Source organism: Dipteris shenzhenensis, chromosome 5 (assembly GCF_047967505.1).
Source record: "Dipteris shenzhenensis isolate YYH24624 ecotype China chromosome 5, Dip_SZ_1.0, whole genome shotgun sequence".
NCBI classification, from domain to species: Eukaryota; Viridiplantae; Streptophyta; class Polypodiopsida; order Gleicheniales; family Dipteridaceae; genus Dipteris; species Dipteris shenzhenensis.
The window spans coordinates 54521233-54545644 of record NC_141600.1 but is presented as its reverse complement, the minus strand read 5'-3'; the positions used below and the strand labels follow the sequence as shown (position 1 = coordinate 54545644).

Genomic DNA, 24412 nt, shown 5'->3' with positions numbered 1-24412 from the left:
AACAAGAACATCGATCGGTCGCAGGAATCCGATCGGCTTCCTCGTCAGAAGGGCCTCCCCATGGCCAAATCCTGATCGTCAAGGTTCGCGAGAAGGTGCCACGTAGATTTCACGTTGTCGGATTTGCGATTTCGCGTCGCCAGAAAGTGACGGTGGAGATTAAATCTCCACCATCTGATCTGGAGCCTAGCATTTCAATGCCAGCCCAGAATTACAATTCTGGCTTAGTGTCATATTCTCAAGCGTTTTGTAGATTGGTAGCCAATCACCATGGAGGATACACTTCACCTTTACTTTAAGCGCGATTGCCCGGAGGGCTCCTAAATATTAAATTGTACACGTGTCCAAACTTTAGCCGCAAGGCTGGCAATGTTACGTAAGACTCTCACACTTGTGAAGCTAACGATCTTTCGTTGATTGGCTGGCGAATTTGTGGCGACAATTACGTTCTTTCGTTTGTCCGCTGGTTAACGATACTGATTCAGAAAGTACCCTGTAAACAAAACGTCGAGACAGGATTGAGGTAAGCGTGCGCTTTAACTTCAGCTTCACATGCATCTCTACAGCAGCCTGCTGATATTTACACTGTTTTGCAAGTACCAAGTTTGCCGCTTCATATAGTAATTGGTTAGAAACCCGCCTGAGTCACAACGAGCAGTAAGAGAAGTGAATATGCCTCTGCTAAAAAATCGTGAGGGTTCTTTAGGATTGTATTGTACACAGGGGCAGTGCTGATAGTTACTTCCTCAAAGAACTACAAAGCAAAACAATGTAAAAACCAATTGATCGGACTGAATGAAACGAGCCTACAATCATTCTGCTTACTCAAATACGTTACTTGCAAAACAATGGTTTTCCTAATTCCAACCGTCGACTCCCCATTAATCTATTCTAAAGACCCTTAATTATCTTATTCTCCTTACCGCAAGCAGAAAAGGCGTCAATTTTTCATTTGAGAAATTCGGTTGGTTTCTTGGTTGGAAGAGGTGGAGTAGTGTCATGGGCATCTGCGGTCCATGGCCTGCTACAGTAGTAGGTTTCAACAAGGCCAGGATGACGTCAGTCGCCATAAAACTACCGTTGACTCAGCAGCACATGCTAGGCTGCACAGTGCAGGTCGGCAGTATAGTACTGCATCTTGTATAGGGCTGCCACATGGATGGTACAGCAGGTACCTGACTGCCACGTGGCAGGTTGGGACTGGTCAGAACTCCACAGTAGTAGTCGAGTGCCAAGTCGACTGTTTCGCAGTCGGCAGCACCAGTTGGGTCAGTCTGTGGCAGCCTGCAGGCCCCAGACTAGATTGGCCCTTCTCCAGGCCTACTATATAAAGAGGCATTTCCCCCTCTCTAGGACAACAAAAGCCTCCCTAGAACGAGTGGAAGGACCTCCAGCTGCAGCAGCAATAGACACAACATCTCCAGCAATTCCAGTCGTTGCAGCAGTACCATGCAGCACCACAGCAGTTCCAGGAGCAGCAACTCCAGTTGATGCAACAGTAGACGCAGCAACTCCAGTCAATGCAGTCTGCTCTCTACCTTCTTTTTCTCTCTTATCCTGATTGCTGGAAGCCTCTTGCACCCTGGGGGAAGCCTGGACAGAGGATAGGTGCGAGGAAGGAGCTCGCCCCTCTACCACAGACAACGGGAATTGGTTTCTCGTTCTGTTTTTCTTTGTTTCTTCTTGCTTTGCAGCTTTTTGCAGTGCATGCGTGTTGTTTGCAGTCCTTTCAGGACTCCTACAGGTTCTAGCAAGCACCCAGAGGCAAGGGTGTTCCTGTGGTAGGCCTAAGGACAGCGTGGATGCATGTGATAGCCTTGAGGCTGCCTTGAGCTTAGTTTGTCAGTGGTATGGATGCCTGAATGCCTCTCAGTTGGGTCAGATCAGAAGTGGATGCCTGAGTATGCCTTGCCAATTGGAATTCTAGTGGTGCATTTGGAGTAGATGCCCTGAAGACAAGTAGAGGATTTGCAAAGAGGAACAGTGCAGGGGTGAACTCCTATTGTAAAGCATTTCCATTCAAAAGCATCAAATAAATACCGTAAGGGGCGCCAAGGCATTTAGGGCCATTGGGTGCACAGTGTATTGTTTTCATTGAGCAAGGGCAATTTAGCCTCCCCTTTGTTGTTGTTGAAGTTTGTTTCTAAGTTTTGCTAAGTAATTGAAGCTTGCATTGTGGCTATTTATGAAGTTTATGACTGAGTAGAAGAAGATTACTACCCTTTTGTTTATTCAAGGCCGGTTTCAGCGTCCCCTTATCTCATAATAGGCTGGGCAAATACAAAGAAAATGCTCCTCTGTCTCAACCACCCCCAACGTACATAGCATGTAAATCCTCTGCTCTCTGGGTATACAACGTCCCCTGATCTCATAATAGGCTGGGCAAATACAAAGAAAATGCTCCTCTGTCTCAACCACCCCCAACGTACATAGCATGTAAATCCTCTGCTCTCTGGGTATACCTGTAGCTCTCCCCGCGTCAATCCTCAGCTGATGGGACAGAACCCGCATTTGTCTAATGGCAATCCTCAGTGCATGTGAGACTCCTCTGTCCTCGAGGTATTGGGGTCTAATGATGAGGAAGTGGTTGCGATAGAACTGGATCTTGGTGGGGAACTCTTGGTCCCCCCCCCCCATGTCCGAGATCTGTGGAGCTGGAGGAGATCTAACCGTATGATATGGTTGACTCATCTCATGGGATCGACTCAGGAGACGCGTCCATGTTGTACTGAGAGAGAGAGATGTATTAACGTCCTCATGGGCCTATGGGACAAAGTACACAATACAGCAAAAAGGAAAACTCATACAAGCCTCAATGGGCTAGAGCAAAGGGCGCACGTGCTAGGACCTTTGCTAAGTACTATGTTGATCTAAAGAGCTCAATAGCTCGAGCAAAAATCAAATACAAACTAAAGCAGGCTAAGAGCTGGGACTCAGAAATTGAAGCCTGGCACCGTTGGTGGCTCATCTGTGAGCGGTGAAAATATCTTATTTCTGCGACTATTGGGCTATCTCACGTTGTGGTTGGAGGGGGGGGGGGGGGGAACGTGGTCTCCTTGATCTCTAAACCCACTAGGAGTGACCCCTCGTCTCGGGTGGTCTCCCCTGAGGAAAGCTGTGATAGGCCAGACCTCAATAGAATGTGCTCTAGTCACTCTCCTTATCATGGGTGGCCTCTACGTCTCTCTCTCAACGACACCGTGTTGGCTCTCTCTGTTGATCCAAACTGCCCGCATATAGCTGAGCTACCTCCTCCTCCTCCTCCACCCCACTGTGCCCTGGAGCTGACTCAAATGCATAAAAATCAGTAACGCGTCGCTGTGCACGGGTGTGGGGGGAAGAGAGAGAGAGAGAGAGATGTGTTTTTGTCTTCAAGGAGGCCTCGCGGGCCTACAAGACAGAGTATAATAAAAAAGAGTAACCCATACAAACCATTGTCGGCCAAGGCAAAGGTTGCTAGGGCCCTTGCTGATGAGTACCATGCTAAGCTAAAAGCTCAAAATCTCAAACTCACTGCTCAAAACTAGTACTCAAAATACAAAACCAAGTGTTGTGGCGGCTCTCCAATGAGTTGCGAAGATATCTCGTATCTGTGTTTGTCAAGTCATCTCTTGCTGTGGTGGGGGGCGTCCGGTGTGCCATATCAAGAGTGGCACCTCAGCTCCTCTGAGAAGGGCTGAGATAGGCTGGACCTCCATCGTGTGTGCTCTGGTCAGCCTCTGTATCATGCATGGTCTTTGCACCTCTGCCTCCACCTTGTCTCTTTCAGGTGATCCACTGTGTCCTAATGTTGGCTAGCTGCTCCTCCTCCACCCCACAATATCTTGGAGCTAACTCAAATTTGTAGAGGTTCCTGACATATTGCTGTCCTCGGTCTATCCCATTTCTTGTGGCACTATCATCTCCTTCTTTGTGCCATCGCATCTCAATCAAGTAGAGGCCAACGTAGACCTAGTCATGGAAGTGGATGAGCCAAGAGAGTGGTCCAAAGCCGAGTCCCTCCTAAAAGAGGCAACGGTATCGTGCCCAGATCTCATAATAGACTGTACATAGGAAACATGCTCTATCTCCACCTCCTCTAGTGTGCATGGTCTATAGATCCGCTACTCTCTGGGTGTGCTTGCAGCTCTCCGTGCCTCTATCCTCAGCTCATAGAGAGAGAGAGAGAGAGAGAGAGAGAGAGAGAGAGAGAGAACTGAACAAGAAAGAGCTGTAGAGGAAAGATGGTCCACAGATCTGTCCCAAAATGACTGCCTCAAGATCTGTGCTTGAGTCCTAAGAGAGCATGCCAAAAGCAGCAGATAAAGTTCCTCCTGCAGCCTGCACTGGTCCAAAACAGCTCCGGAAGCCACCACGCAGCTAGAAACATGTGCAGAAAGGTCCTAAACAGCAAAAAACAACCTCGGCACCTGCTAGAAGCGGCTCCGTACACGCCCACACGAATTCCATATGGGTGTCCGGACAGCCCGTACAAAAATTTTCAGAAAGTTGAAAAATGACTTCTGACACTTTCTAGAAGTGCGTACTAGCTTTGGAACAGCTGAAATAGGCTTAAAAAGGCTGAAAATAGGCTTGAAACAGCTCAAAAACTGCACAAGAAGAATTGAAAACGTCTAGCACCTCTGGGAGAGAAAATTACGGTGAAAGTAAAGTAATGCAAATAGGCAGAAATAGCCCATACCAGAATATACATCATCTGAAAGATACAACCTACAATGACAATATGGGCTAGGAGAGCTCAAGAGTCCATCCATACATCAATGCATCCTCTATGTCGAGTGCCATGAACACCCATGAAATATTGTCAGCAAGCAGCATCTCGGGTGAGACAATCGATGCCACCAAGCGATCTCCAGATACATGAGCAGTCTGAATCAAGGAAGGGGAGGTGTGACCCTCCTCTCAAGCACCAGGCAATGCTCCAGATCTCTGCTCTGCTGAACCTGTAGGAGCATGTACCGTAGTGGGCGCAAGCTGAAACGCGTCCATGTAGAGCTGCAAAATCTGAGGTGACTATGCCAGGTCACCCTCCTCCATCCACCTCTCAGGATAATTCCCAAACTTCACCAGGTAGCGACAGGAAACTCTACCTTTCACTTTTCTTTCCATATGTGCCAAAATCTGTTCCAAAACCAAGATTTCATCCAACTCTTCCACCTCGGGCTGATCCTCATGAAGGAGGTCAGCAGGCACATCACCTTGGAAAGGCCTTAATAAACTCACATGAAAGGCATTGTGTATGGTCCAAGTGGCAGGTAGCTTCAACCTGTAAGCTACATCATTAATACGTTCAAAAACCTGAAAAGGACCATAATACCTCATCTTCAGCTTTGTGTACACTTTGGTCTTGCCTTTCATCTTCCTGAGTCGTGCTTTCTGAAAACGCAGCAGCACCCAATCGCCCTCTTTCAAGAATAGCTCACGGCGATGCTTATCTGCTGCCCATTTGTGCTTCTCTTGGCTTTTCTGGAGGGGTGTTTTGACCTTTTGGTAAGCAACATCCAAACTTTCCACAAATCTGTCCGCTTCAAAAATCTTCTCTTTCGTATGTAGAATGGGAGGTACCATCCATTCTCCTGCCACAATTTCAAAAGGAGCTTTCCTTGTGGATGAGTGTACAGTGTTGTAAGCGAACTCAACAAGTGGCAGAAATTGCTCCCATTGCGATTGCTGATCTGAAACATAACACTTGAGAAGATCAAGGGCATTGGAGTTGGCTTCTTCAGACTGCCCATCAGATTCAGGATGAAAATAGGATGAGAAATTCAGCACGGTATCCATAAGAGTCTCGCCATCTAATCTGCTGTAGTCTTCTTCCTTATGGGGATAAAGTGGGCTTGCTTGCTGAATCTGCAAATAATGGTCCATATCCCATCATGTCCCGATGGTGTACGAGGAAGATCAAATATAAAATCCATGGCAATGCTTTGCCAGGGTCAATCGGGAATAGGTAGAGGCTGCAGCAGTCCAGGCGGCTTCTGCCTGTCATATTTCACCTTCTAGCAGGTGATGCATGTCCTGACATATGCCTCGACATCCTTCCTCAATGATGGACAAAAGAAATAGTGCTCCACAGCTTTGATGGTGGCATCAATGCCTCTATGTCCTGCATAGGGTGGAGCATGACTCTCTGTCAACACTTTGGGCTTCAACTGTTTTGTGACCAACAGTATGTCATGCATCATCAGAAATCCGTCTTTGAGTGTATAGTGCTCATGCCTCTGACCATCAACCATTTGGATCATAAATCCGTGAAAAACCAGCATCATTGGCATATTGGTCCTTCATGGCATCAAGCTCATCATGATATGCAATGGTCATTGCTGAAACTTGTGGCTTACAGACACTGCATCAGGAGTGGGCTTTCGTGAGAGTGCATCTGCAACAACATTCTTCTGCCCAGGCACATGCACAATCTAAAAATGAAACATAGAAAGAAAATTTGCCCACCTCATATGCTTCTCAGACAACTTTCTCTGAGTGAGAAAGTACCGCAATGATTGATGATCGGTCTGAACATGAAAATCAGCACCAAAAGATAATGTTTCTAGGTGAAAAGAGCATGTATGACAGCCAACATCTCTTTCTCATAGATGCCAAAATTCATTTCAGCGTCCTGGAGGACTCTACTCTTGTATGCCATGACCCTACTTTTGGACCAAGAGCACGGGTGAAGAGCTGGGCTGAATCAGCCCCTTCTCCAACACGTCCTTTACTTGGTTCATAATTTCCTCTTGTTGGGCTGCATTGACCCTGTAAGGAGGTCGGTTAGGAGGGCTGCTACCAGGGATTATATCTATCGTATGGTCTTCTGGCCTTTCAGGGGGCAACTCCTATGGAAGTGAGTCAAAAAAACATTCCCTAAACTGAAAAAGAAAATCTGTCCGCTGTTTTTCCAGCTTAGAAAAACGAGATTCCTCTTCTACTGACTTCTTTTTTAGATGCAAACACTAAGTACGCTGAAAGGTGTTTTCATTACGTTGCCAATGGTAGAAGCAGATACAACAGGGATGAATTTACCCTTCAATTTAGCATCAAGAACGTGGGTTTTGCCATGGTGAGTGATTGTGATTGTTTTATTCTTTGTATCCAAAACAGCCCCAACACGAAAGTGCCAAGGTATCTCCAGTAACACATCACAACCATTCAACGGCATAATATAGAACTCTTATGTGTCCACATAGCTCTGAATATGCATCCGCAGCTTGCCTATCACCGGAGTAACTGACTGGCTGAGTCGTCTTGGACAAGCCATATCTTCTGCAACCGCTCGAGAGAGATTGATAGCGTTCACGAGGGCCTGGGATTATTCCTTATTTTTTCATGTTAATGCACTTGGGATAATGTGGCATTATAGACCACCCACATTCTTGTTTACTCATATTGTGGAGGCCATGGTTTAATTTGTTTTGAATGGAATAAATTACTTATTATTGTTTAAAACAAAATATTGGAGAGCAACCTTTTTTATTATGGAATTGCGGTTGATGTTGATGGAATCATGGTTGGATGTAATCAGAGGATTTGTTTTTCACATGATGCTAGCTTGTGGGGTTGTCCCAGCCCATTTTGATGTTATAGAGGGTTGTTTGGATTCACCAGGAGACAATGAATGATTTAGTGCCAGGGGAAACTATTGTAAGCCTTGTGGAGAATGGAGTAAGAGACACCTTCGTGGAGGTTGAGAAGCAGCATGCCATGTGGCATAGAGAGGAGATATCCTACATATGATAGGGGAGTGGCTATGCATTTTGTTTAAGGAGGACCTTTCTTTTGGAATAGGGATCAGAACTCGTTGGAGTCTTCTATTCATTTTCATTGTCCTGCTTTAATGGTTTCATGCTTTTTAAGGCTGCCTCACCCTAGGGCTTAGGATAGGGGCACAGATAGCTTGGCCCAAAACATTTGGCTATAGAAGGAATTGGTCATCTCGATCTCTTGGGACTCGGAATGCCTTTGTCCCTCCTTGTCGCAAAGGGAGTAGAGCACTATGCATGCTGGTCTAGGTCCAATTGTATGGAAGAACTAGTGCGTCATCTGATTTCCCTATTGTATCCACCTGGTTAGGGAGGAGTGGTAAGAAATCTCCACTTGTTTAGTCTCACCTGTATGCAATTCTAGTCTAGCACACTCATAATGGAAGAACTAGTGCATCATCTGATTTCCCTATTGTATCCACCTGGTTAGGGAGGAGTGGTAAGAAATCTCCACCTGTTTGGTCTCACCTGCATGCAATTCTAGTCTAGCAAACTCATAATGGTTTGCTACCTGTGATGAGTGATGTTGTTGCTCCCTCAATCCTCTCAAAAGAAGCCAATGACAAGCCTTCTCTAAATCTATCCAAGAGAATGATTGGGCACCAATGACGAATGCCGGTCTGATCGCCATTGAGGGATGTGGGCCCACACCTCCTCCCTGGCTGCCCTCATATGTGGACTCTCCTTTTCTGCCTAGAAGAGCTGGTGATAGAAGCTAGTGGACATCTCTAGCACCTCCCAAGGATCAGAGAGGGGAGGATTCCACCCTCATCTTTCAACCTTTAAAGCTATGCTCTGGCTGACTGTGGATCCATAGCCTTAAAAAATGCCTTGTCACACTATGCAAAGGATTGGTACGAGTACTCTACCTGTTTGGCCTTTGTCTCCTCCTCGACGGCGGTCAAGTGAGCACACTCGTATTTGTCAACAAGCCAAACGGAGTCCGCCGGCTCCCTTCTCTCTTGGCCCCTCATGGATGCTAAATCTAATTCCGAGGGCCCTCTCTCTCATCTTGTGAGCCTGTGTGGGCCTGGGGCTTGCAACTTTGGATGCCCCCCCCCCCCCCCCCCCTCTTTCTCTCTCCCCCTCAGCCCCTCAGCCCCATCCCTCAGCCTCTCACCCTCACCCTCACCCTCACCCTCATCCTCACCCTCACCCCCGCCCCACAGCCCCACCCCTCAGCCCCTGAGCCTCACACCTCAGTCTCGCCCCTCAGCCCTGCATCAGCCTTCCCAAACCCCCAACACCCCCCCCCCCCGGTCTCTACCACCCTGCTGCTCCCGTCTCGCGGCAATTTGCCCTGTCGCGAAGCCACCTCGATCCCCCTCGAGCCTTCGTCTAGCCTCCAGGCCCCCGTTTGGGGCTGTCCTCTGCCCCGCTATCTGTGTGCCAGCCCACATAGAGGCTGTAGCCTGTGGTGTGGGTGTACAAGGCCGCCATAGGGGGGCTGCTACATGCGTGACCACCCTTGGCGGGTGCAGCACGCCACTAACCTCGCCAAGGAGAGACTGCAGGCTGCCTCCCTCCCTCAGGCTGTGAAGTGACAGTGTGAGTCATCCAAGCTCACTCCTAGCTCTCTCCAGCCATCCTTGGACCTGCAGGAAGGACAAAGACATCAAGAAAATCAAGAAAAGTCAGGACAGAAATCAAGAAAGTGCAGAACCAGCAGTATTTCTTTGCAATGCACGCTTGAAGATCATCCTCGGACACAAACACACGCACAAATGTGAGGAACTTCTCCATTACTTTGCATTCAAACAGGGATTTACAGAAGTATTTGCTGAAATGCCTACATGAGGTTGTATGGAAGAAAGCAAGCTTTGGACGCTGCTATAAATGTGCCTACACAGCAGGAGTGCCCAAGGGTGGGATGTCTGATGTGATCTCTCACCTTTACAAGATTTTCCTTGTGTTGGTCGAGAAGGTGGAGGGTTTGGAAGCCACCAATGTGGCGTTACTAAATGAAAAAGCGCATGTAGATATAAGGCATTGGCTGAGTTTAAGAAACAAAGTGGACATATGTAGGAGGAGTGGCGGAAGGAGAAGAACAAGAAGAGGAGTGGGAGAAGGAAAGAGCACTATGGGAATTAGAAAAGACCAGCATCAAGGACCCGGAGCTACAACAATTGGGAGATGCACAAGGAGCTCCGGAAAGAGTACACAAAGCAATGAAAGAGCTGAAATCAGAGAACGACAAACTCAGAAAAGACTTGGCATCCTTGTAGGACACCATGCAAGATAAGCACGCTGAATCACACAAAAGATCACGAAAGGAGAGGCTGCAATCCTAGAATGGAGAGATGTGGTCACGAAAGGCACAGCTGCTCCCAAGAAAGAGATTATTTCAGATGCTTTGGTGGAGGAGGATAAAAGGAGGAATAACAAGGCTCTTAATGTTTTGGTTTGAGGTCTCATAGTGGGAGACACTCCTATGGCGGATGTAAATGTTCACCAAAATGGGTGTGAACCTTACGGGCGAGAGCTTGGAGAGTGGGCAAGCTTGAGGCACCTACAAGGCCACTAGTAATGAAGCTCTGGACAGCTATGGACAGGAAGACCCTCATGAGCAAGAGGGCGACCTTGAGAGAAACCCAAATCTACTTGGATGAGGACCTCACTCTCCTATAGTAGGAACACCGGAAGAGGGTATGGTATGCATAATGGCAGCAAAAGAAGCAATACAATGGGCTGCATACAAGGATCGTAAGGTGATCATTCGAGAGAAAGGAGACAGGGAGGAAAAGGAAGATGGGGAGTTATCACAATGTTGAGACCATGAGGTGAGTGCACACAGTGGACAGAAAATGGCAGTGTGGAACTTTAATGGCACACTCTGGTCCGATCTGAGAGGATTCTTGGAGACATACACTGACAGAGATATGATCTTCTATACCGAGACACATGAGAGCCCAGAGAGAGGGCTGCCCACACTGACAAGGATACACATGGGAGTTAGCTCATAGGAGTGAATTGAGGAGAGATAGTGGAGTACGAGGCTCTAGGGGAGTGGCTATTCTATTTAGATCACACCTGAGCCCATATCTATGATATGGAGAGAGGAGCGTGCATGACATATGTGGATATGAGTCCAGCTGCTAGATGCCTGACCGATCTTCATTGCGGTGTGCTACTTTTCCCCAGGCATCCTATGCACGTGAGGTCACTACAAAGGGGCACAACCCATATGAGACGATACATGACGACATCACAGAGTTCTCTAGGCATGGAGACACCCTCCTAGGGGATTCCAATGCACGGATAGGAGATAGACAAGTGGGCATGCTAGCCGTTGCATATGAGAGAGATCCCCACATAGTTCCGGAGCTAGATGCAGCTGAGCTCGGGATACTGAGACACTCCGCAGATGCCCCGCATGTGATAGGGTATGGGCGACATCTACTTGAGTTTGGGGACCTGATCATCTACAATGGTTGTCAGAGATGGCCATTATCTAGGAGACTCACTTGTTTCCCGCATGGCAGTGGGACAAGCACGTTGGACTACCTACTGGGCCCATTAGCCTTTGCCACGCGGATACACGACTTCACTGTACCTCCTCTCCCACTTAGGGCTGATTACTCATACCTAGCCTTCCGTATCTCTACTTTTATGCCAGCACAGGGAAAGCTCCTTCCATGCCTGCAGATCCACTTTGACCGTGCCCTCGACCTAGTATATGTGAGTCACTTAGCCAGAAAGCTTCTGGCCCTACTTGAAGATGATGTAGACCTTGCCTGTGCCTCAAACACCCTTGTCCCAATGGTACAAGATGCTGCCACAAGATCGTTCCCCATGACCTGATCCACATGGGCCCGAGACGGGAAGATGCCTTAAAACCCTTGGTTCGATGACGAGTGCAGAGAGGCGAGAGCCCGCCCCACACGGGAGCGAGTCCTAGGCCATTTTACGTCATCTAAGGCACAACAGATCTTGACACACCATAAGACACGCCTTCTCACACAGGATGGATGAGATTATTAGATCACCTCGAGGAGGGGATCCGACCACTGGATGGGGGCTTCTATTGGAGCGGAGCCACGTATACCCATCACCAATCTAGATGTGTGGCACACTTATATATGCTCTCTCCATGATGCCCCGATGCAGGCACCACTAGATATGTCCTCTATGCCCAGGCCCACTACCTAACACACTTGTTCACTGCATATAATGTACGCTGCACTCCAATGGCTATACAATCGGAAAGCACATGATCATGAGGGCCTAAGGACTAAGCATTTTGCACATGGGTAGGAAGTCTTAGCTCCAGTTATAGCACAGATGATCAACCATGCTGTATGCCACGGTTTCCTACCTGCTTGGACCACTACCGCTATTGTACCGATACACTAAAAGCAAGGGACCACATGGACACTGGGAACTACCACACCCTCATGATTGGCACACATTGGCCAAGATTTATGGATCGGTACTAGAGAGGGAGATCAGCAGTCATACAGAGGCTCGAGGACAACAGGCACTAGGACAAGCAAGATTCCGGAGGCAACATTCCACTCTAGATCACATTTTCACTCTAAGAGCTATCATTGAGGGGGTGAGGTCTAGACACCAGAAAGTCTACACTTGCTTTGTAGACTTTCGGAAGGCCTTCGACATTGTCCCGTAATCCCGCATGATCAGGAGACTATAGGAGATGCAGATTCAAGAGACTTGTTTGGCGAGAGCATGATAGGAGTGAGGCAGGTTTGCCCCCTCTCACCAACCCTTTTCGGACTCTACATTGATGAGATTACACCCTTCATAAGCCGCCTAGGGGTTGAGGGATTATTACTGACTGACCTCATGATACATATATTGCTATACGCTGATGACATAGTCCTCATATCATCTTCAACGGAGGGGAAGTAGAGACATCTGGAGGCCCTAGAGGTGTTCTGCAGAGAGAGAGACTTGATAGTCAATCTTGGGAAGACTAAGGTTATGGTCTTCAACACCTCACGAGTAGTGCTACACTGACATAGCTTAACTCACCGAGGTGACCTAGTGGAGATACTGCAGTCCTACACATACTTGGGAGTAGTCTTCACAGGATCTATCTTCACGATGACTTAGGTAGCTAGGGCACGACTCACACGAGGCCAGAGTGTTTTGGCCCAACTAGAGAGACAATGCTTCCAGGAACACTTACCTACGAAGGGTTGGCTTTTTGACACTTTAGTGCGGTTGACCGCCATGTATGCAGCACCCTTATAGGGGAGTGATCTCCCGATGACAGAGTGGAGGAGATTTGAGTGGCTACAGGTGACCATGGGGTCTAGCTTGATTCAGAGTAAGCCCTTAGTTCCACATGAGATAGTACAGGCAAAGTTCGCGATGACACCTCTTCAAGTTGATGTCATCTTTCAGATAGTGACATTCCTTTACAGAGTTTGAGACTTACCTCACTAGAAACTATCGATTCTGGCATTAGAGTCATCTAGACAACTAGCAGAGAGTGGGACAGGCACATGGTATGCACGTATATCCACATGGTTTGCCAGGCACAGTATTCAGATGGACAAGCCTCCCCCCTTTTAGTACACCATGGACGCACCTCTTGAGTCGACCCCACGAGATGAGGTTAAGCGTATGATACGGTTGGATCTCCTCCAGCTCCATACAACTTGGACTTGGAGGGGGGACCAGGTGTTCCTGACCAAGACCTAGTTCTATGGCGACCAATTCTTGAGAGTTTTGGAGGAGGGATTCATCATCTGACCCCTGGGGGTTTCGTCTCATCAACTGAGAATTGAGGCAGAGAGAGCAGCAGGTATACCTACAGAGGAGCGGATCTGTATGTTATGCACATCGGGGATGGTTGAGACAGAGGAGCATTTTGTTTATGCCTGCTCAGCCTATTATCTGGGGATGATACCACTGTCTCTACTAGGAGGCGAGCGGCTTCTAGCAACTCTCAGAACTGATCCACTTCCATGACCAGGTCTACATTAGGCTCTATCTGGTTGAGATGCAGTGACACAGGGAGACACTACTACTACAAATTAGAGAGGAGCAGGAGGCGAGCAGACCACAGGATATAGAGGCTGATCGAGCATAGTGGCCCGTCACAAAATTCTATGCATTTGAGTCAGCTCCAAGGTACAGCGGAGTGGAGGAGGAGGAGTAGCTAGCCGATATGAGGGCAGCCCAGATCAACAGAGAGAGACAACACGGGGTCGTCGAGAGAGAGATGAAGAGACCGCTCGCGACATAGAGCCACACTCTATTGAGGTCTAGCCTATCACATTTTTCATAAGTAGAGACCGCTAGAGATGAGGGGTCACTATGGACATAGCTCAGCAGGTTAAGAGATTGAAGAGACCACGCCCCCCACCACAACATGAGATAGCCTGACAGACACTGATTTGATATATTTTCACAGCTCACAGGCAAGCCACCACGATACCGGTTTCGGCGTATGAATCTTAGATCTTAGTTTGCTTCAGTTTGTATTTGATTTTGATTTCGTTCAATCTCTTGAGCTCATTAGATCAGCATATCGTCCAGAGCACCCTTTGCTCTAGCCCATTGAGGCTTGTGTGAGTTTTCTTTTTGGTGTACCTTGTCCCATAGGCCCATGAGGCCTCCCACGGACAATAATACATCTTTCTTTCTTTCTTTCCACTGACCAAAGGGACCACCTATCTTACGATCAAGCATCCTTTGCGAGCCAAATCCGGCATATGGCATGCTTGACCTCCTTCTGTTGAGAGAGCATGTTCGGAATCCTCACTCCTCGCTGGGGGAGTCCTTGGTGTGGCTGCTCCAACTGTAGCATAATGGGGGGGGGGGGGGGGGGGGGTGATTAGACATCATCATGCCTGTCAATATGTGTTTGAACCCCTCCCTCTGTGCAGAGTCCAATCCCCGACATAGAACTTGTTGGGTCTCTCCAAGAGACAAGAGACCATCACAACATTGCTGACCAAAGGACAAAGAAAGGCTACCTAGAAGCCTGGTAAACTTGGGCTCTTGCTAAGCATCACGACCGTGCATGATGAAAATAAACTACTAGCAAGTGCCTTGCTCTACTGGTTGCGTGACTGAGAAAGAAGTACCTGCTTGCTTGTCCTCCTCAAACTCAAGATTGTTGAAATCACCTCCTGACAATCCAAGAGTCCACATCAGGGAGATAGTCCATGAGTTGTTGCCAAAAGGGCCCCCAAAACTAGTGGAAATACAAACTCCCCTGCTACTACGGCCTACCACCATGGTCAAGATCTTGGGACCTCAACGTGGGAGCAAACGTCTACGTTGTTGAATACATATGTTCTGAAGCATCAAAACACCCATCAAATAACCAACAAGGGCATCTCATAATTAGTTGTTGTGGCTACTGATACACACGGTTGTGAAAGCTCTTTGTCCAACTCATAAGGAGGGTCGGGGGTGGAGAACAGAGTCTTGGAGCCAAAATCCTATACCAAAAGCTCTAAGTGGTCCACCTTGCAGAGGGTTAATAATCCCAATCCATCCACCGCCTCAAATGCCATGCCAAACCTGTGGGCCTAAGTCAATAGATCCATGTATGTGATTCCAAGGCGAGGAGCCACCACTTGAAGGTGCCTTTTTTTTGTCTTCTCGCTTGTAGCGTATCACTACAACGCGTGGTGTTGACCAATGCTTTGTTGTTTGCAGCTTTTTCAATGCCCTTTCCATGTCCTCCCAATGATGAACATATCATCTTCCTTGATCAAGATGACATCATATCTCCTCTCTTTCCTCTTCCATGCTAAGATTTTTTGCATGGCACTCTTGTAAAAGCTCTTGGGATTCTTCTTGATCTTTTAACTCGATTTCTTTCTTCTTGAAAATTAGTCACACTTTGTTTAATATAGGTTTCTTTGCCTTTGTCGTAAATTGTAATTCAGTTTTTTGTTGCACAAGCAATTGCATGACATCTTTACTTCTGCTCGTGCATTTGAGACTGTTTGTTTCTATCAAGAACATCGACCATTGGTTGCTATGTGCACAACAGCCTCCACCTCCCCAATCACATGAGCTGATAGCTCTTTGTAGTTGTTGGTGTATGTCTAGGATTCGCTATGATTCATCCTTAAACATATGTGTGTGCATGCGCATGTTGGGGGGGGGTGAGAGATGCGAACGGTGTAGGAGGTTCCAAGGGGGTGTGTGCATGCATGTGTGCACGCGCTCGCGAGAGAGAGAGAGAGAGAGAGAGAGATGTATTACGGTCCGTGGGAGGCCTCATGGGCCTATGGGACAAAGCGCATAGAAAAAGAAAAACTCACACAAGCCTCGAGGGGATGGAGCAAAGGGTGCGCTAGGGCCCTTGCTGAGCACTAATCTATGCTAGCAAAATCATAATCAGTCAACTACAAACTGAATCAAGTCAGGTCAATCTATCAAGTACAAACTGAATCAAGTCGGTCTTAGAGCTGGGACTCAGAAACCGAAGCCTGACTAGTGATGACTCTGTGGTGAGCTGTGAAGATATCTCGTATCTGCATCTCTCGAGCTGTCTCGCGCTGCGGTAGGGGACCCAGTCTCCTCGATCTCTGAACTATCTGGGCTATGTCCAGAGTGATCCCTTGTCCCCCCCTAAGGAATGCTGTGATAGGTCAAACCTCAATAGAATGTGCTATGGGCACTCTCTTTCTTGCGCATGGTCTTCGCATCCCTCTCTCGGCGGCATCGTGTCGTCTCTCTCTGCTGATCCAGATTTTTCTCAACCACTCTCAGCACTCTTCTTGCCCAGCCTCTTTCCATTAACTGCCCTCTCAACCTCTTCTTGCCAAGTCTTCATCTCAATCCTTTCACACCAAACTCCCTTCACATTCCCTGTTCGTGTTTCTATCCTCATAGCCTCTCCATGCCTCTTCCCCTTTCACACTATACCTTCTAGAGGAGGCCCCGGTCTCTCATCTTGTGTCGTTCTCTTTGGCATCTATGGATTCTCTATAGAGAGTGTGTTGTAAGGCTTGCCCAAGCCAAGAGTAACATTTGAGTTGTAGCACATAAGCCCTTGGAACCACATGGAGATTCCAAAGGACTAGCTACACCTATTCGAGGTTGGAGGGTTTAGGGTTTACAAAAAAATTATAGTTGTGGATAATTCATTAAAGGCAATGATTAGACTCTCATAGATTAACTCAAGGCAGCATTATGCAAATAGTTTCTTAGTATTGTTGATGCATGATGATGCAATCTCTAAGAATGGAGTTAGACTCTTACAACTATTTTGCATTTTTTGGGGGTGGATGTTGGGCTATGCCCATAATGGATTGGATTATGGATATTTCCCTCATGGGTTGTAATATCAAGTCTTCATTAAGTTACGACATGTGTGATCCTAGGTATAGGTCCTAGATAATTTGTAGAGCCTAGATCTAGCATTTTGCTTCACTTCAAATAGAGTGTAGGGTCTCTATAGGTTGGTACAATAATAAATTTTTGTACCATACCTATGGCACTATGCCACATGTTGCTCTAGGACTTAATCTTAGTCTAGGGTTTAGGGTTTAGGGTTTTCTATACAACCTACACTTCCATTGTAATTCAAAGTGTGTGCAATTCCTCACCTTTTTGGAGCTTTCTTCAAGGTTATGTGCTCACTCCCCCTCACAAACTACTTACTCCTATGCTTAATATGATATGGTAACTGAAGTGAGGGCCAAGTGTAACCATATAGGTATTGAAAAGTGTTGGGGTCATCTAGGTCAGTTATGAAAAATTTCTATCTCATCTATACCTACCGTGATGAATCCTTGCTAGTTGGAGATCTAAGATAGATTGGACATGAAATTATCAAGTAATATTCAAGAGTAAGGAGCTGATTCTTGGGAAAAAAAAAGGAAAAAGTTAGGAGCTAAAAGCTTTGTTTTAGAAGATTTTAAAATAACGTATTTTATAAAATTTCAAGTAGGAATCTATATTAAAATGTTCGATTTGAATGTAAAAGAGTGCGTGCATATTTGCACACATGCATGCTTCTATATGTGTCATCACACGTGCAAATGTTTTTATGGATGTGCACATATATGATGTGTAGCTTTACTAACACTATATGAATTCCCTTGTTGTGATGCTTTTGTTCTTTTAATGTAGGTGATCTGGATGATGGGTAGATGGAGCCTCTTCACTATCAAGCCACAAACAATATTATGCTGCAGAGAAACTTTACATCAGTCTCAGATGCAAGTTATAAGCTTTCACAATAAGGCTAGAAGCAACAAAAAAATTGCTTCAATGCAAGTTTGTAATGCAATTGTACGGCCATCAGGTGAATTCTTGCACACGTTCCTATGATCATTAAGAAAAAAAGTTATTTTTTAGTTGTGACTTTGAGCTATTGCTTCTTGGCATTTAAGGTTGTTGCTTAAAGCCACCAACAAATATTATGTTAGATTCGAGGGGCGAGCACATATAGACATGGATTTAACCTATCACTTCTGTAGAAAAGAGCATCAGTTGGTTGAGTTGAAGATCAATCCCTTGGAGGCCCATCCATTCTTCCATCATACAAAACATATGCTCTTTCATCATATAATCAAATAGAAAGGGTGTATACTTCTCCTCTCCTATGGAGCAAAAGTTGAAGCCCCCAAAAAGTTGAAGCTCCCAAAAAGCTAGAACTAATCCATCAATGATAGCATGGCTAAGTCAAACTCAATGTGTGTTGTTACTCCCCACCCACCCAAAAAAAAAAAAAAAAACATAGCGTGTCTAAAGGTGTCTTAAGGTAAGACACGTGTCTTAAGTGTCTTATCATAAGACACGAGTGTCTTAACAACCATGTTGACACAGAGAGCATCATTATACTTTACCTATAAAAGTGAAAAATATGTTATGCCTCAAAAAACAAAAACAAAGGTATGTGCAATCCTCAAAGAGCTTGTTCGAAACCAGTAATACATCATTGCGGATTCGGCGGACCTATAAAAGTGAAAAATATCTTATGCCTCAAAAAGCAAAAAAGAAAGTATGTGCAAGCCTCAAAGAGCTTGTTCAAAATCAGTAATACATCATTGGGTGTTTACAATTCAACCGTATCATGACAAACTAATATATGACAGCAACATTATGATAGTCCCTCAGCAGAATATGGAAGTCTAATGAACTCATTCCCATCTTTCACCAAATTTGTGCACAAAGAGAGAACTGAAATCTACAGTAAAATGTAACTCTATTTTTCTCACTTAAACACTCTTGACCCCTAAAAGCTCTCTTATCGAGTAAGAACACAAATAGATGTCCCTTCAGGAGATGCTAAGTTAATTCGAGATGAAACGAACCCTATGGCAAGCGATGTGATAGGTAATTGTATGATATAATCTCAAGGAACAATACCCCCTCGCATGCATTGGACAATGACTGAGGATAACTTAACTGACAGGTTTCTCTTTCCTCGACAATGCAAAGAGACCAAAGGAGCCTAGTTTTATTCATTTTCTGCTAATAGGCATGAAGCTTTGACGTCTGGCGGAGTCAGTCTCTTGTGCAATGGGAGAAGTCTACAAGGGAAAACATCAGACAGAGGTGGAAACAACTGCAAATGGAAGGAAAGGGCGAACATTTGATGAACTCATGCCCAAGGCTAGATGCTGGTTCTGGCGCAACACCAAAGCGGGATAGGGGTCTTGCAAGAGGAAAAGTCCATTTCGGACCAGTGGTAATTCTAATGGAGAAGATGGAGAGAATCTACCAAGTGTTTGGTATCCGGAGTCTATAAAGGATTTGAGAAGCGGGTCAGGGTCCTTAGCAGAACTCAATATTTTTTGAAAGCTATTAGGAAGAGAGCAGTTGCTGCCAAGAGAAAGAGGAGCAAGACTTGGAGGAAAATTGGACAATGACAGTTTAGAGAAGAGACAGAAACAACTAAAGGAAGTTCAAGTCATATTGAGGGAGGAAGAATCATTCAAATGCAAACAAGAAGTTATATACAAAAGAGAATGGTGGGTAGGTAGGAGTGATAAGGTAAATGAAGATATGTTTGGGAGTTTGTGGAAAAAAGCAGCTCAGGAACATATTCATAAGCTGATCTGACGTGATAGGGAGGCAATAACAAATGAAGGTATATTAAAATAGGTTCACACATATTTCAGTAAAATTTCAGGTAAAGAGGAAACCATAACCACAGAAATTGATTGCAAGATCTAGTGAGGTTAGAGCAAAGGTAAAGAGAAATTGATTGCAAGATCTAGTGAGGTTAGAGCAAAGGTGAAGAGAAATTGATTGCAAGATCTAGTGAGGTTAGAGCAAAGGTAATCTCAAGTTTTGATATTGCATACTTGGATAGACAAGTTACTCCAAAAGAGTTAAAAGAGGCTACTGAAATGATGGCCAAAAGAAAGACACCTAGTGAGGATGGGCTCCCGGTCGAGTTTTCTCTTTTATTTTGGGTCATTTTGGGAGACAATTGGGCCTAGGTTGTGAGTCTCTGCTTCAAGGCTCTTTGGATAAGAGGGTCAACACAAGGATGATTAAACTTATTCCCAAAGGTGGACCCAAAGAAACCATCTCTAATTGGAGACCCCTTACTATGCTCAACAAGAGCAGCTACAAAGTCATAGCTAAGGCCCTTGCTCTTTGGCTCAAGATGAAGACGCTAGATTGGATAAGGGAAGATAAAAAAAGGCTTCATCAAGGGTAGAAATATCCTAGAAGCAATAATTACTCGGTGGGAAGGCTTAGAGATGGCCAAAGAGGACGGTCAAGACATCTGCTTTCTGAAGGTTGATTTTGACAAGGCCTATGATTAGATGGAGTGGGGGTGCATTTTGCAGGCTTTAGAGGACATGGAAGTGGGACCAAGATTCAGAAGGTTTCTTTTCTCTAACTCTGTGGCTAAGGTTGAAGTCAATGGTTTGACTTCCAAACCCTATTGCTGTGAAACGATCTTACAAGGTTGCCCTATTTCCCCCCTTCTTTTATAGTGGTTGTAGATGCCTTCAGCTGTCTAATCAAGACAAGGCTGATAGAGGTGATGTTATGGGTATCCAGGCTAGAAATGATACTCAGGTTTTATGTCAGAAATTTGCTAATGACACTAACCTCCCCTTGTAATGATGAGGGCTTTGTTGGAGCTATTTTGGAGTGCCTAGATACATTTTGTCAGGCTTCAGGTTCCCAAATTAGTCATAGCAAATGTTACAAAAGGACCAGCACCATAGAGCAAGGATGTAAGGAGATCCTTGAAGGTGTCCCCTTTAGATTGTTAGAATCCCAATGGGATTTCATTGCTCTATGAAAGACTGGTGGAAATGTGTCATTCAGAGGATAAAAAGAAACTCCTAAGATGGCAAGGACTCCAACCCTCCCTTGCAAGGTGGAAGTTTGTGCTGAATCACTTCCTATATCCATCTGTGATTTATTTTCTATCATGCTGGTCACCATCTAAGTCAGGGCTGAATAAGTTAAACTCCATGTTTACAACATTTCTATGGGGAGGGGATGAGGTCAACAGAAAGATAGCCAAGGTTAGATGGGAAGTGTGCACCTTGCCCAAATCTGAAGGAGGATTGGCGATTTTTAATTTGGAATGGTATGCTGCCCATTTTATGGGTAAGTGGATCATCAAGGCTCTACAAAACAAAGACACTTGCTGGTCCAAGTTAATTAGGAGGCACCTTAAACAAACCAGAGCTACTCGTTACAAGATTTGGAAGGATTACACGGAGATTTCTGCACTATTCAGCATTGAGCCATGCATCACTGAGGAGTATGGGTTGTGGAGAGCCAGGAGGAAAGGATGTGAGATGTTAAATAGAACCCCTAGCTCTAAAGGTGCCAGTCTTTCTAGAGATCCCAAACAATCCTTACAATTGAATAAGAAAGGGAGTCACCTATGGGATGACATGTAGAACAAGAAGCAGCAGTGTTGGCTGTAGGATAGGGAACTCATTCAAAGGTACATAATTAATAGATTTGATCCTCTTTTCATTTGCAGATCTTCCCCCCCCCCCTAGAAAGGAACCTTCTATTAATGCTTCAAAGATTTCATACAAGATAGCAGCCCCGAAGGTGCTGACTATGGAAAAAACCGGAAAGGCTGAAAGAAAGAACCGGCCTGTTCCAAAGAAACCCAACTCACTGCCTAGGGGATCTCTGGTACTAGGAGACCGTTGGAGCAACAGTGGTAGTGCCCCTCCACTCGCATCTGCTCCAACCACAGTCCAATGGGCAAGCCTCTATGGGCAGCCAGCCAGAAGAAGTAGGATATCTTCCTCGGCCGCAAACTGGACCATAACCGCGTCCAAAACCTGGAATGAACATTTGCAAATCTGGGAAAGGGCTTCCTCGGGGATGGATGGGGTCATATAGACAGAATAGTTTCTCAATGAATTCCATTGGAAAGATCAAAAGGGGTTAACTTCGGTGCCTATTATCTACATGCAATGTGGGATTTTCAACTACCCAAACAGAAAATCGGTAAGGAGAGATTCTAGTAAGGTTTGGAAGCTGAGGTTTAGGAGAATATGGGACAAAAATCTACTAGAGAAGCAGTCCTGTTCAATGTGGCTTATTTTGCACAAGGCTGTGTGGATAGGGTGCAGTTTAGCTGCATTGGCAAGGGTCCTTCTTAATGCTAATGTTGCCTCAGAGCTCCTATAGACATCGCCCATCTTTTCCTTAACTGCAGGTTCTCCAAAGCTTTTTGGCATGGAGTATGTCAGTTATATAGGTGGTCGCCTTTCAGTTACACGATGGTATTATTAGGGGATGCTCCACCTAGTTGGCAGGGGACTGGCTGATTGTGAGGAATCAAGTATTATGGTTCATATGGCTTCAAAGAAATGCAATGGTTTATGACAACACTTTCCTTGATGCTGTGCGTCTAACCTCACATTGGTGGATGTATACAGGAGTGAGGAAAATTATCAAAGAATGTGATGGATGCATGGATAAGATTACTGAAAATCTCAAGCTGGACATGGCCTTGCGCTCATTTTTTGGTCACTGTTTGAACCATGGGGTTGGGTGCAAGGCACCTTGCCATTAAAAGCTAAGAAGTCATCCAAAAAGACTTTGAGGGACTCCTTATGTTATCAGCTAGGTGATCGAGTGTTGATAGGTCTTAGTGTGTTGCAGAGTCCAAAAGGCATCATCTTGTATGTATATGTTCCCCATTGAGTCACAAGGTGGTCTTGAACTGATCTTTCTCCTTGACCATCACTTGCTTGTTCCCACTCTAACCATCCATGAAGGAGTAAGGGCATGTCAAGCAGCCAGTCATAGTTTCTAGTATCCCTCTCCATGGATAGAAGAAAGAAAAAAAGCAGCCAGTCATAGTTTCTAGTATCCCTCTCCATGGATAGAAGAAAGAAAAAAAGCTTTATTGATTTCCACAGAAGGCCGGAACAAGTGTGAGACCAAAATCTGAAGAAGTTATGAAAGTAACAATAAGTGAATAAATGTTATAACTGACAAAAATGACATGACATAGGTGGGATAACTGCAAGTAACCATAAGTGAATAAATGTTCTAACAGATAGAAAATGACATGACATAGGTGGCATAACTTTGAGGTGCAAATGCTAGAGATGTTGGAATAACACTAGGACTCTGCTCATGATCAATGTCGGGGATTTGGTAGACCACGGTGTCCCTGACAAATGCATGAAATCTGCACTATCACTCCCTAATCTTCTCCGTGCTTCCTGTGCGGGAGCAATGTGCTGATATTTGTTGAGAGTTGGTTTGGTGATGGGTGTAGAAATACACCCACCCGCTATGGGGACTGAAGCTGCTTAACCTGGTGGAGATCCCATTTGGAGTCTCAATGCCTCTGAAGCATGTTTGAGATCTGTATTTGCCGCCCTCTTGCCTGCTCTGTGGGCCTGACACACTGTCATGACTCATCATGAGGTCCCTTGTCTCTGTGATGGTGACAGGAGGGTGCCCTGAATGGTGTCTCTGCTCTTTGTGCCCATGGTGGCTGTCCTTATGGGAGCCACCTCAAGGTCCTGTGCTTGGCAGTGGCCAGTACAGTGGTCTCATCTCTTGTGAAGAAGAAGTCACTGATCTGTTGCTGCCTATGATCCCAACTGTGTGCAGGTCACGTAAGTGTGTGTCTAAATTGTTAGGAAAACCTAGACCCTTGGCTAGTTTCTCCATGTAGCGGAAATAGAAAACGGATAAACTATGTGCAATGGAGAATCTAGAGAGGAGAAGGGAATGCTTTAATTCAAAACTTAGACTTTTAGTGTCCACAAGACAGATCCTAAAACATACAGCAATCCACTGCCCTGGATGCTCTATGGTGAGCACAAATGCTGCTCCTACTATCCTTGCACTCCTCAGGTTGCATGCTCTTTAGTGAGCTTCAATGACCATCTGTAGTGTGAGTTCCTTAGACAGTACCCTCCTGCATATATGTGCTCTCCTATTGGCTGTAGGTATGCATGAAGCGATGCCCGTGAGTTCGGAGCTTAATAGGATTGTACCGATCCACAATGGGGGAGATAGCAAGTACTTCAGCAAAACAGGACTGACAATACTCACCCAGCAGGTCAGTTACATCACCTGCCCATTCCAGAGGGCAAGTGGACTCATATTGGCATGGATTTTATTACTGGTTTGGAATTGTACCGTGGTGGTTGTGGATGGGCTGACAAAGACAGCCCATTTTGTGCAAACTAAACCATGTCTTCTTAGGTAACCAGTCAATTTATAGAATATATATTTAGGCTGCA

General features: G+C 45.7%; 1 protein-coding gene across 1 annotated transcript in view; it reads left to right on the top strand.

The window, feature by feature from the left end:
- Positions 1 to 367: 367 nt before the first annotated feature.
- LOC147902209 (Lipase/lipooxygenase, PLAT/LH2 family protein) overlaps positions 368 to 24412 on the top strand; it is a 45075-nt gene continuing 21030 nt past the window's right edge. Inside the window, exons 1-2 of the mRNA XM_087375291.1 lie at positions 368 to 523; positions 17826 to 18000. Coding sequence (XP_087231417.1) covers positions 17835 to 18000 — 166 coding nt within the window. The 5' untranslated portion in view covers positions 368 to 523; positions 17826 to 17834. The remainder of the gene's footprint in view (positions 524 to 17825; positions 18001 to 24412) is intronic.